Genomic DNA, 13,718 nt, shown 5'->3' on the forward strand with positions numbered 1-13,718 from the left:
AAATGTATTGCAAGTATTGAATTTACGTTAATGAAACCAGTCCAGAACGAACGAAATACAAAAACACCTACAAATATTCAATGTGTGTCCCACGGGTGACACAACACGCATCTTGGGGACCGAAACATTGCACAAAACACTGTGAGTGATGTGAGTATCGCCTAGCGGCAGGGATGTGAACTCTGAGCTTCACAAAGCATACACGCACAAACTGTTTACGTTCTGGACTGGTTTCATTAACGTAAGTTCAATAGTTTACTTGCAATAAATTTTTGAAACCCCTAAATTATTTATGAAACACCCGGTATTGTGTCTCACACGTAGCCACTGACGACTGAGCTATTCACTGGTATGTAGACAACTAAATACATTGGAACTTTGATAACTCGAACCTCAATAAAACCTTCATAAGACGAATTTTTGTACAGTTTATGGGATGCCGTTCGAGCTCAATAATTCGAAGGTAAACTATGGAAAACCTCTATGAGTCGAAGTTAAATTCTAATCGCCTCTATAACTGGAAGTTTTAGTCCCACGGACCTCAATAAGTCGAAGTGTAGTAAACTTTAGACATCTATAACTCGAAGTCGGCGCGATTTTGTCACTCCATAACTCGAACCTTGGTAAGTCGAAATCCTTGATACCTCGACTTTCCCCCCCTCAAGTTCGAGTTATGAACGTTCCACTGTAGTAAATACCTTGCTATTCAGATTCTTCACACACGAAAGATTCAACGACAACGAAATTAGAACACTTAATAAAAAATAACACAATTACTTCTATAAAATGCCATAACAGCAACTACATGTTGTAGTCCATCTCATCAATCCAAGACAACTGGCGTAGATTTGTTAAACAATTGACAATCACTAAGTGTTGCCAACACCACAACGGATTTTTTTTCTACAGCACACTATACAAAGGGGTCTTCCTGATGGCGCAGTGGTAGCGTCGTCGCCTTGTATTCAAGGGGTCCCGGGTTCGATAACCGGTGGAGGCAGACAGTGGTTCGGATCCCACTTTATACTGTAGGTCCAGTCCTGATTAGCCTTACTGTGCATAAAGTGGGCTTAAAACACCAAATCAATCATCAACACTATACAAAACTACGATCTGAAGTCGAGCCAAGCTTCGTGGTAGTGACTTGCTGTTACTTACGAAGAAATTTGAAGTCAAACAGCTGAATAGACCTACCGCAGCCTCGCTATTTGGGCAACTAGCTGCAACCTTAAAATCCCTCCTCCCCGAAGTGGCCAGCAGGGAAACAGGATTTTGTATATTATTATTATATATAATAATAAAAAATAAAAAACCTTCTGCGCTGTGAATGGGGCCCAGGAGTTAGGAGACCCAGGTATAACGTAGTTGTTTGTTGTTTCCAACGTATCCTGTTCTATCAATGGAAAGACAACTTTCATTTCATTAATTGATACTGATATAATTTTACGCGATCATTGCAACAAACAAAAGATGCAGTTTTGATTCCTTATATGTCATTGTACAGGGTAATGAACATGTATTGCTCAGCAAATTGTTCATGACTGGCGTTTTGTTTCAACTCATAATGCTTGATAACACTTATGCATGTCACTCTAAATTCTATTATTTAACTTTCTGAATATGAGCATACATCCCTAATACATCGATGCTTCTTTCTTTATTTTTCGTCTTTCTATTGCATGGTAGTTTTCTAATTATTGTAAATTATCATCATCTTTAATAGAAGGGTGTGCTTGTTGGTTTTATTGATTGATTTCATGGCCACTTTTGGTTAATCGCGAAGATGAGGATGAATGTATGAAAGGATAATCATGAACAGCACATAACACAAATCACACAGATGATTATATTGTCTGAGAGTCCAGACGCCAGATTCTTGTTGACCTGCAGTGTCCGTGGTGTACTAGGTGGAAGAAAGGTTGACATTTGGGGGGTTTCAGAAAGGGCCACCCCTTCCCGCCGCCCTATGGAAGAATGGGCGAATTAATAGGGTGGAAAAGTTTTTAAATAATAATAAATCGTCAATTCAATGATCATTTACCTTCTAACGCCTCACAATTCATCACCCGGGTTCGATACCCGGTGGAGGCACATGGCACAGTGGTTCGGATCCCACTTTAAACTGTATGTCCATTCCCGATTAGTCTCTGTGCATAAAGTGGAATTAAAACACCAAATTAATCAATGATCACCTTCGTAAAAATCTTCAATGCGAGTTGTCGGCGGCTAAAAAAAAAACCTTCCGCAAGAATAGATTGTTAATCCACCACGGGCTGGAAGTAAAGAATGCGTAAATTATGGCAGAGAAAATCATTGTTCATATGTTAATTACTTGTCTACTTGATTGCATAAACTTAATGTACGTACACAGAGGCAGCTTCAGAAGTTATTTGAGTATCCGGTACTCTCGATTCCTGCCTTCTGGTGGCGTCAGCTCCAGCTGACTGCACATGTCTAGCTAGTGAGCCTACGAAGAGTGTACAGCGTAAGCAAGAGGGTTAGCGATAGGTGCTGGGCTGAGATGACGTCAGCGGCCAACATGCTGATTGGTGGTTTCGGGAGTTATGACTCGCAGCCAAGTTTGCAAATGCATAACGGACAGAGATGTTACGGAAAAGTCAGTCTAATACAGTTCTTACGGGTGCTTGGGTTTGGAAGGCGCTCTCAGTAGAGTAACCGAGTTTCAGGAAGTCATCCTGCATGTCGAAGGGGAGAGTGAGTACTTCGCAGTGCAAGGGAGGTTCCTCTGTCCCTTAAATTAGCCTGTTACGAAGCACGTTTCACGCTTCCCCCAATTAATCCCAGATAAACCGGTTACGATCGACCTGTTTGCCTGGAGCCCTTCATGTCAAAAGATTCTTGGAGCAGTAACAAGTTTTGGCGTTTCTGAGATGAGTTAGTCCCGGGAAATGAAGCCTTAATTTGACGTCACATCTAGAATCAAGCACTTCCTAACTATGCCTTCATAGAACAAGGACTGTGCGGACTCACTTAGTTGAACTACTTTTTTCCAGGTCTATCAGTCGACAAAAAGAAGTTGTCAGTATAGTGGATGTTTCTGGGTAAACAAAAACTATTCGATCAGACAATTCGCAGGTGGGAAAAGAACATCCGGTTTTACCGAATTCCCAATGTAAACAAGTGGGATAAACATTATCTTGAAGCTCATTTTGTTAGAAAGATCACATACAGAATGAATCATTTGAAATTTGTAAGCGACATAAAGAAACAAAGGGATCTGGAAAAGATTGGGAAGCTCCCACATCTTTTGAATGGATATATGAGGAAAAATACTAATCTTTTCAAAGACTCTTGATCCTGTACTCTCTCCTTATATGTATTGTAGACTATATACGATAAACACTTCCTCTAATTAAACAAGAAAGTTCAATCGCTTATAAATTTTAAAAATTAACGTTTCTTATTAGAGAAGTAAGTATAATATTAAACCCTTAAAGTTAAAACAAAGATCACGTACAATAACGCAAAAAATATATATATATTCTATTTAATGATTGTGAAGTGCACTTTTCATTTCTCATTAATACAACCACAATCCACAAATCAGTTTTTGCATGTATTTTAAGACAGCTCCAATTTATGACATGCATTTATCATTCTTTTTAATTGTGAAGTCCAGACAATCCTAAACACACGTGTGGCAGATGATTTGTAATTTCACGAAAACGGCAAAGAAAACAGGCATTTCCACACATGTAGGTAGTTTGAGGATTGTGCAGGTTGAATTATAAACATTCAAACATCCGATTACAACAGTAAAATGGATGTGTACTCAAACACTGCCCTCATAACGGCATGTGCGTTCTATCATAGCTAATAACGTACATGATTGTAAACATTTACATTTTTTAAATTTGTTATGTAAACATATGTTCGTTTGACAATCATAATTTTAAAAAAACACGAAAAATATTTCCATTGCGTTTACTTACCGGTACTGAAGTACCGATTCTAGAACCTGTTCACTCGTGTTGGTTCCCAGTCTTTTCGCTTTACTGCCCGAATCCAGTGATTTTACCGTATCGGGTCTGTCGGTAAACGCCGGCCCCGTGGTGCAGTGGTTAGCACATCGCGCTACGACGCCAGGGGTCGTGTCTTCGAATCCCGGCCTGGATGTTTGTGAGTGACCATTCATCAATTTCATCATATCAGCACTCATCCCCATCTTCGCAAATTAACCAAAAGTGGCACAAAAAGAGAAGTAAAATGAAGCAAACCAATCAATCAATCATTGATACTTTAGAAAAACTATTCGTTCCCGACCTCATGTTGCAGCCCAAAGGCACGAAATGATTGTTGACTTTTCTGTAAGACACTGACTGCTCTTACATCTTTGAAATCCAGGTTATTTTTTCAAAACTGGAAGTAAAGTTTCCTCTTGCGCCAAAGACAAACGAAAATGTAAACATCCGGTGAATAACTCCTATATAACCTATTTCTAATCTGTGCCTTGAACTTGCTAATGGGCGGGCAGACCTTATTCAGCTTTGCTTGGTACTCTAAGGGACCCAGGGAATAAATGTGAATAAATAAAAGGGAAGAGAATGTTCACATTTAGTGAAAAAATATGATTTGTGGACAGGTAGCAAAGAAGACCCATGTAAAAAACTTGGTCCGGAGTACATTGATATGGAAACGTAGGTACGTATGTACGAATGCCCATTGACCTTTCGTGTTCGTCAGAGTTGAAACTAGCATTGAGGGGAAGCGTTTGCTTATCGCTACAGAAGCTTGCACAAAAGAGGGGAGGGGGCTAGACGCCGTTGGAAATGCCTTGGTCCTGCTCTGTAGTCATTTGTTTCTTGGTGCTGGGCACAAGCAGATTTTCCTTCCTTCGTATCTTGGATTTGGTCTTGCTCTTGCGTATAATGAGGGTAAGTCTTACAGTGATAGCAAACCAAGTCATGGTGCATTATGTGTGTTCCTACGTTAACATTGACAGTTTTGTTTCCTTGTATCTGTGTGTACGCGATAACTTCTTGGCAGGACTTTATAAGGTGTTGACTGCATACATGTACAACGGGATAAATACTAGGAAAGTGTCGATAGTAACTGTTTATGAACGATTGCATAAAGCTCAGAGACTTGTCACAACTGAAGTTTCAACTTTACTCCCGACCTAGTCACGAAAACATAAACCCCAACCGAAATCGAAATCTGTACTGCTCATAAAAATGTGTCTGTAGTGGAATACGTATGCGTGCGTTCTCTACAGGTATTTTTCCGACCTCCATGACGGTATGATTAGCACAGTGTGGCACAAGGGTCTGGGGTTCGAATCCCGTCCTGGGCATGAGTGTTATTTGTGATGGAATTCCTCAATTCCTTCGTATTATCACCTATCCCCATCTCCGCGACTAGAAAAGCGAACCCAATCAATCTACACGTATTTTACGCGTAAATTACGTCGACTTGTAGTTTACAAAGTCTACTTAGACAATATAAACTACGTTTAAAATTAACTTTTTCAATCGTGTTTCGAATTCGGCTGAACACAACCCTTTTTTCAACAACAAAATATATCGCGTTCGCCTTCCAGTATCGTGTGCCGTGCTTATAAAATGCCTTATTCTCCCTTCCGATTCAGGCATTAACCTTCCACCTTTACGTCGCGTATTTCTACTACCATGTTAACCGCAACGTCGAGGATGGAGGATGACAAGCATCAAACAACCATATATTTTCCGTATTCGAGTCCAGATTCCATCCCGGTGGAGGCACATGGTGGTTCGGATCCCACTTTAAACTGTAGGTCCAGTCCCGATTAGCCTTTTTGTGCATAAAGTGGTTTTAAAACACTAACTCAATCATTCAATCAATCAAATCTAGATTCCACGCTGATAGATAGCGATGGTTGTTGATGTATAACTTGATACCAGAATTCTTTTAATGCCCCGAAACCGTAATGTGAAATTTGACAGAAATCAAAATCCTGCAATTTTCGCTTGTCATCTGCTGCTATGCGTTCTATAATCACTATTGCTCTTTTTTATCCTGTCCTAAATTACTTCTGCGAACTGCACATTATTTCACATAATACGGGTGAGCTGCATTTTACTCACTTCGTTGAACCGTAAAGAACATCGTTGAATTTTCTAACGAAGCAGCTCGTTAAAAATTCACACCCGATGTGTACCAACTATTGGCCATTCTCCCTTCCGATTGGCATAATTTCACTTCAAAGGAAGCTAGGCAGCATGGCATAAACGCACGTAAATTACGGCGGAAATTCTCGTCAGTAGCAAACAAAACAGCGTAACTGGTGAGCAGCTATGCGTTCAATGTTAATTTCTAATGTTTTACAATATTTCAAATGGTACATTGGCTCTTCGCCTCGTTTGTGAGGCAGTGCTTCTTTGACTAATAGCAAAAATAAAAAATTACAGAACTTTGCAATCTGCCTCAACAGAAAATATTTATATCTCTTAAAAATATTCAATAGTCGCTAATTCATTTTTTTCATAATCATTCGACACATCGCCACGATTCAGTTATTAAAAAAGATATACTTAGCATCTCCAAAATTAAATCCTTAGAATAAAATCCAGCTAAAAACGGTACACCACATAAAGCAAGGCTAGAAATTATCATACAGGAGATAGTTATTGATATTTTATTAATTAAGCCACCCATACAACGAATATCTTAAACATCCCCTATGACTTGAATTACCGTGCTATTGCTAAAAGAGAAATAAGCGTGATTTCCATTATGCTTTCCGGTTAACATACTGTGTCGTTCCACCAGTGACTGCCAGAGAAGCGAGGGAGGGAGGCGAACGCCCCCCCTCCGCACAAGATTGATTGATTTAGTTTATTTTACTTCCCCTATCTACCCTTTTTGGTAATCACAAAGATGAGGATTCTAACCAGGGACCCCCTGGCGCTAGCACACCGTCACTGATGTCGGACCCAGAAAACAAGAAATACTATCTAAAACATATGAAGGGCTCGGGTGTAAAACATGGTGACATTTTCATCATTTTTGAGTTACAAAGTAAAATGTGTCATTCTTCAATTTTCAAGTGAAATTGCCAAGTCATACAATTTGCATTCAACTCTTTGAAGCCTTCTGAAATTGATAAACACAACACGAAAACAATTAATCTTCAGTATAGCTTCTAATAATATTCTTCCTTAATAAACTCTGAAATGAGGAAATGTTCACTTTGTGCGTTATTTAAATTGGACTGCCCCCAAGAGATTACCCTCCCCCACCCGCTCTTCTGCCTCTCCACTTATTTTTCCCGGGCGTCTTCACCGTTTTCCAACTATCTTCAGGGGTTTAAATTTGCAATTGAGGGGTGAAAGTTTATATTTCGGCGGTGTAAGGATAAGTTTTAGAGCAAAAATTACGATATATTGGGTCTTTGCGAAAGATGTTAAGGAAATTTTTGAGGTGTTTTTGTGGATAAATCTCTGCCTATTTATGGTTTTTAGCATTGTACAGGGTGTCCGAGAAGTCAAATAGATTATATTAGATAGTACATGTTACCCATAGATAACGTATATTTATTTATTTTAACTAGGGATGGGCCGATATGAAATTTTGGCTGATACCGATACAGTACCGATATAAAATTTACCGATACCGATAACCGATATTCTACCGATCCGATATAAAGTTAGAAATGGTCCTTGAAGAACCTGAAATGTTCATTGATCTCCTTAATAAATGTGCGTTTCGAGATGTCAGCAGTGCAAAAGAATTAAATATTTAGACAATTACTTTTATAGAAAGTAGGGCATCGAGATTATCCATAAAAATTACAAAAAATGGCAGAATTTTGCACTAAATTATAAGATATTTATCGATATATCGGATCGGTAAAAAAATCGGTAATTTTACCTATAAACCGATATGTCTATATCGGCCGATACCGATAGACTACCCATTAATCGGTCCCATCCCTAATTTTAACAAATGTACCTATTTATTTTGATTATAACATACTTCTGTACTTTACATTACGTACATCGTTTGCACCGTGCGTTGTCGTTCGTGCACCCCCCCCCCCCACACACACACACACATCACTAGCCGTTCTTCAGCATTGTAACTATGTCCGCTCATATCAGTCATGGCGCACCAACTACGAAGTCGAGCGAGGATTCCATGTGACCATCAGAGCAGGGTTGCCAACCACGAAAGCAAAATCATTCCCAAGAAAAGGAATACCGGCAAATTTTCAACGATCGCAACAGGATACATGCAAGTAGGGGTACGGGGACTTCTCGTAGTAGTAACAAGATTGCAATCCGTGAAAATGCTGTCGGCAAGATGGCAGGTGGGAAATTAATAAGAACCGTAAATGTGAGTTTTGGTTTAGGTTCAAAATTATAAACGTTGCTCATCTGATTGGTCTTGTTGCAGATGGAAGCTGTGTTGCATAATGGCAGTGTTTACCCAGCCCCTGATGCGGACGTGATCATTGCTTATGACGAGCTCAACGTTCTGTACTTCATGGGCACCTGCGCGTTCTTCATGGCCGTCATCTTCCTCTTCTGGGTGTGCTACTTGTCCTGCTTCTTCAGCAGGCCTCCCGTGGACGGGGATCTTCCTCTCCTGTACACCCGCAAGAAGTGCTACAGGACCACAGCAAAAACCACGCTCACAGGTAACTCTGTTAAATGCTTGATAGCTTTTCTTGTACTTAGGCCTGTTTTAGAGGAAAGCACCTCCTTTAACATTTTTGCTAGCATAAATGCTTCTAAAAATCTTGTAACTTTCTTCATAGCAGACAGTGTACACGGAAGCATTTCATGTAACATTCAGGTTAGAATTTGCGACGTGAAGAGTGCAGAGAGCGTTAGATGAAAACCTTAATCAGTTGTTTTTTTTATCTACAGGGTATGCCAAAAGTCTCCATACACAGGGAAAAACGGCTTCTCTAAGCTATGTTACAGAATTCTCATGTGGTGGCCATCAGGTCTCAAGACACAGATCAATGTCTTCGCGCTAGTTTTACCGAACATGTAGCAAGATGTCTGGCGTCACGTGAGTGCAGGTGTTGAAGATGCGAGCTTTCGGATGAAGCGTATCCTTGATTTTCTCAGTATCACGAGTTATTCTCTTCTCGGGGCCATGCCTCCTGATGAACTTCTCTACCGCATGCCTGCCGCTATTTTCCTATGTATGGAGACTTTTGGGACACCCTGCAGTAATTTCTTAATGTATGGTTGCACAGGTTTGCTGCATTTGAACATAGACCAATTGCTGACAAGTCTGAATTAAGAGAACCTTTGAGATGGACGTGCAGTCACACATGAGCCACTGCGAAGGTCTTTCCACCCATCTGCCTTGCGAACTGAGGCCATTGTCGAATTTCTTCCCAACATCCCTAAATGTGATGGTGTAGTAAGGATGCATAGGGATATTGAATTTTCATTTGCCGTAGAATTTATGTTCGCTCTAGGTTTCCAGACGGCACGAGACCACTGCTCTTCACTGGTGCAACTGTGTGAAGAAGGAGCCATCTTTATAACGATAAAAATACCGTTTTGAAGTTCACTTGATAAGTGTTGCAACCTTGAGATTGTTTTGTAGTTGAAACCTGTACAAATTTGAACTATATACAGTCTATCATACATTTTTTGTCGGACTTTCAAGGATATCATTTGAATCTTCCTCGATCACGCAACGAAAGGCATTCCGAGTGACGCTGTTTTCATTTATAATCAATTTAAAGAGGAAGTAATTTTAAAAAAGGAAACTGTTATTTAATTAATGAGATATCGGCTAAACAAACTGAAACTCTACACGTCTTTTGTAACAATAAAGTAACCATGACTTATATATTGAATATTTCAGTTCATGAGCCAGTGCACATTGTTTAAATTTCAAACAACTAATGTATTCTTCCCTACATGTACTGTCGACGCTACAAGGTTTGAATTCAAGCAGGTGCATTGATTTGTACTAAAAACAGTTTCGTAAGAAACTTTTTTCCTCTCGGTTGAATAGTTACCCGCTTCTAAAATGTGAAGTGATTCATTGTTTACATCGTACTCGGCCGCCATTACTGTGAGCTCGCTTCTGATTGGTTTACACGAAATGCTAAGAAAATGAGGACCGATTCTGTGAAATATGCCATGGCAAGAAAAAAAATAATATTTCTTCACTATTGCACTTCACTAGAATTTCATCCTAGCAGAAATAAAAAATGCTTTCGCTTAAAGCGAGCCTCGGTACTGCAAGGCTGTGTATATGGTCAGTTTAGTTGATCCGTGCTTTTGAAAACTTTTCAGTGTAGGTGAATGGTGTTTATCTAAATGACTGTAGTAAATTGATGAGACTGCAAGTTAAATTACTTCATATAAAAAAAGAGTACAACATTCAGTATATCTAAGCAAATACCGATTGAAACATAGGGTACTAGCAATCACCCCTATGGCTTCGCTCGCCGATATGTACGATGTACGCCATTTGTTGAGGAAATTTGTTGATAATATAAGTTCATGTTTCTGGGTCCAGGGCTTAGGGCTATAAACGCACAAATTTTCTTAAAGTTTAACGCCTTCCCTCTTCACTTGTGGATTGAATTCTAGCAAATCTCCTCTCAATAGGTGCTTGCGTCAAGAGTGGAAGACATTCCTACACTTTCAGCTTTCTAGACGCAGAGATTGGGCTGTGCGTTGATAAGTCAGTGAGTGAACACAAACTCTTCTACACAGGGTTATTCAAAATGATTATCACATTTTTAATATTCTTTTGTGGCAGCTCATGACACATGAAAATGATAACGCGACTATTTTCATAATTTGATCTAACATTTTTAACCATACCCAATAATGGAGGAACTCGCAAAGTTTTCTTTCATTGCAAGTAGTGTCCAATAGTTGCACAATTGGCAACCAGGAGACAAGTTTTGAAATATTACTGCTCATGGCAGTGAAAAGGCATTTTGTGTGCTCGAACGTCATAAAAATCTATCAATTACTTTTGTTCAGCGGTACTTGCGCAGCAAATTAGTCCGCCATCCGACAATTTCCTTTGCAGATGAGGGTGTCTCTGAAAAGAAAAGAAAAATCAGTGACCATGCTTGCCTGGCGGTAATGGGCCGACTTTAATCAGAAACTACTTTCCTGGCCACCTCGTTCTCCAGATCTAACCCAAACTTTTTTTTAATATGGGGTTGCGTCAAGGATCTAGTTTTTGTTTCTTCTCTTCCTGCAAGTATCCCGGAACTGAACACGAATCAGAGTTCCATTGAAGCTTCACCGCAATTTGATTGGGACGAAATTGATTCTTGTATGTATACAAGTGTGCCGAGTGACGAAAAGCACACATATAAAGCATTTCTTAAGTATTTAACAAAAACTTGGAGAGTTATCCTACACGAATGACATGTATTCCTATCTCAATTGTACCGCGTGTGACAAATTTGTAAAACTCCAACAATATTTTTGAAAAACCTCTTATACGCGTATTAAGGTAATTATGATTGCGATCATTGGCGGTTGGGGGAAATGGTGGCAAAGGGCATGTGCTCCTTCTAAAATCAATGACTTAAATATTATGAACAGCGAAAAAATATGTTCCCGGCAAAGCAAATAGAATTCTTCAATTCCAGGCAGCCAAGGAATAAAAAAAAAAAGTTTCTTCATGCTATTGGTAACTAATGTTTCGAAAACTATATATATGAAGATTTTACCGAAATGGGATGGCAATATAATCAATATCTGTATCTTGCATCAAGGACGTATTTAGGGGGTCCAGGGGGTCTGGACACCCCCCGAAAGATTTATTAAGTACTAAAATTAAATAATGAAAATATACTCGTTTAGTATTTGTTATATAATTTCCTCTGAACTTATTGTAAGACAAGAATTATATTGGGATTATAGGGCTTTGAAGGTCACGAAGGACGTATTTAGGGGTTCCGGACCCCCCACCCCACCCTAAAGACTTAAGTACGAAAATTAAATAATGAAAATATTAGCATTTGTTGCATAATCGATGTTTATTAATTTCCTCTGATCTTTTTAGAAGGCAAGGATTATTTTGGGATCATACGGCTTGGAATGACATTACAAAGATGATTTATGTACACTACTACTCAAAATAGTGTGATAAAATTTTAATCAGAAACTTACTTTTCTCCAACTACATTTAAAATTATTGTTATTCGATAAATATTCAATTATTCATCTATTTGACATTAATTGCATTGCCAGGGCACTTGTTTTTATGTAAATTGTTCCGATCTTAACTACAGGTAAGCTACGTAATGAATGTGCGCTGTTATATCTCTATTCTTATAGTATTTTTACCTAATCGTTTAATAATAATATATTAATTTATGTATTGCCATTAGTATTAATTTGATTTAATATAATTATTTTAATCTAAACATTATTATTATTAATATTCCTGAGACACTTAGTTCGGTCCCGCAGAAACATATTTCTAGATACGTGTCTGTCTTGCATGTTTGCCCGCCAATTTAATTTTACAAACTTTACTTCTCCATCCGGTCTTATGTTTTCTAACATCAAATGAGTCCAGAATAAGTCTTTGGCTTAGCTGTTTCAAAATTGTATCGAGTTTTCATTAAAAAAAATACCAAATGCCAATATTCGGAAAATTACTTTTTAAGATTAACTGATATTTGGGGGGAAATGACCTTGTATGTTACAAATAAGATTCTGCACCATCGGTTCTTTGTGCAGTGGAATTTCAGTAACACGACAATGTTAGTTGAGTTGTATTTTTAGTCCACTTTATGTACAGAAAGGCTAATCGGAACTGGAGCTACAGTTTAAAGTGGGATCCGAACAATTGTGTTATCTCCACATGATATCGAACCCTGGACCCCTTGATGACAAGTCGACGAAGTTACCACTAAGCCATCAGGGAGGTCCTACGATTATAATAATAGCTTCTGCAATAATAGTGTAATACTAAGAATCTTCTCGCACATAACAGTTATAACAGTTAATAACGTTATACCTTGACATAACTTACATCTCAATACAGCATTCCCGTGATTTTAACACCTTAACGTACTGAATGAATGAATGAATGAATTGGTGTTTTAAGTCCACTTTATGCACAGTAAGTCTAATTGGAACTGAACTTACAGTTTAAAGTGGGATCCGAACCACTGTGTGCCTCCACCGGGTATCAAACTCGGGTTAACATGTACTACACTGTTAACATTCTTGTTATTAAACATTATTTCTTGCAGTTTAATTAACATTGTTGTTTCTTTCTTTCAGATGTTCTTTGATACAACGGTTCTACAGTGTTTTTAACTTCTGCATGTATGTGTTTTCTAACAAGTGAAAAGTTAAGAATATATTAGTATGTTTTACTAACAAGTGCAATTTTACTGTTTTTATCTTGTAATCTAGTTTGTAAATGTAGCACAGTTTTCTCAAATGTAAATATTTGCATATTTTTTATCATACAAAGATCATGTATGATCTTCCATGTTGTACCTTTTTCTTTGAAATTTATGTATGGATATAAATCAACATTTTCAATTCTATTATTTTTCCATAGCTGGTACTGAAGTTATTGTGATATTTAGACCTTAGATGTACTTTTTTTCTCAGCCCAACTTCACAACAGCTTTTGTGTTTCTAGCGGTTGTAGTTCTCTAGATAGCTACGATGACGAAAGGTCAGATTGCATAGAAAAAGGACGTGAATTTCATTCGAAAGCACGTTACCAATTTTCATCTTGTACCCAAT

At 38.4% G+C, this 13,718-nt stretch overlaps 1 protein-coding gene across 1 annotated transcript; it reads left to right on the forward strand.

Annotated features, from left to right (window-relative positions):
- Window positions 1-4,765: 4,765 nt before the first annotated feature.
- Window positions 4,766-13,511, forward strand: LOC145985400 (uncharacterized). The gene is made up of 3 exons (XM_083119379.1): window positions 4,766-4,895; window positions 8,395-8,638; window positions 13,242-13,511. The coding sequence occupies exons 1-3, from the start codon at window positions 4,791-4,793 to the stop codon at window positions 13,250-13,252; spliced, it is 360 nt and encodes a 119-aa protein (XP_082975505.1). The 5' UTR covers window positions 4,766-4,790; the 3' UTR covers window positions 13,253-13,511.
- The last annotated feature ends 207 nt before the right edge of the window (window positions 13,512-13,718 follow it).

The sequence above is a fragment of the Lepisma saccharinum genome, chromosome 3 (genome assembly GCF_977018435.1).
Source record: "Lepisma saccharinum chromosome 3, izLepSacc3.1, whole genome shotgun sequence".
Taxonomy (NCBI): domain Eukaryota; kingdom Metazoa; phylum Arthropoda; class Insecta; order Zygentoma; family Lepismatidae; genus Lepisma; species Lepisma saccharinum.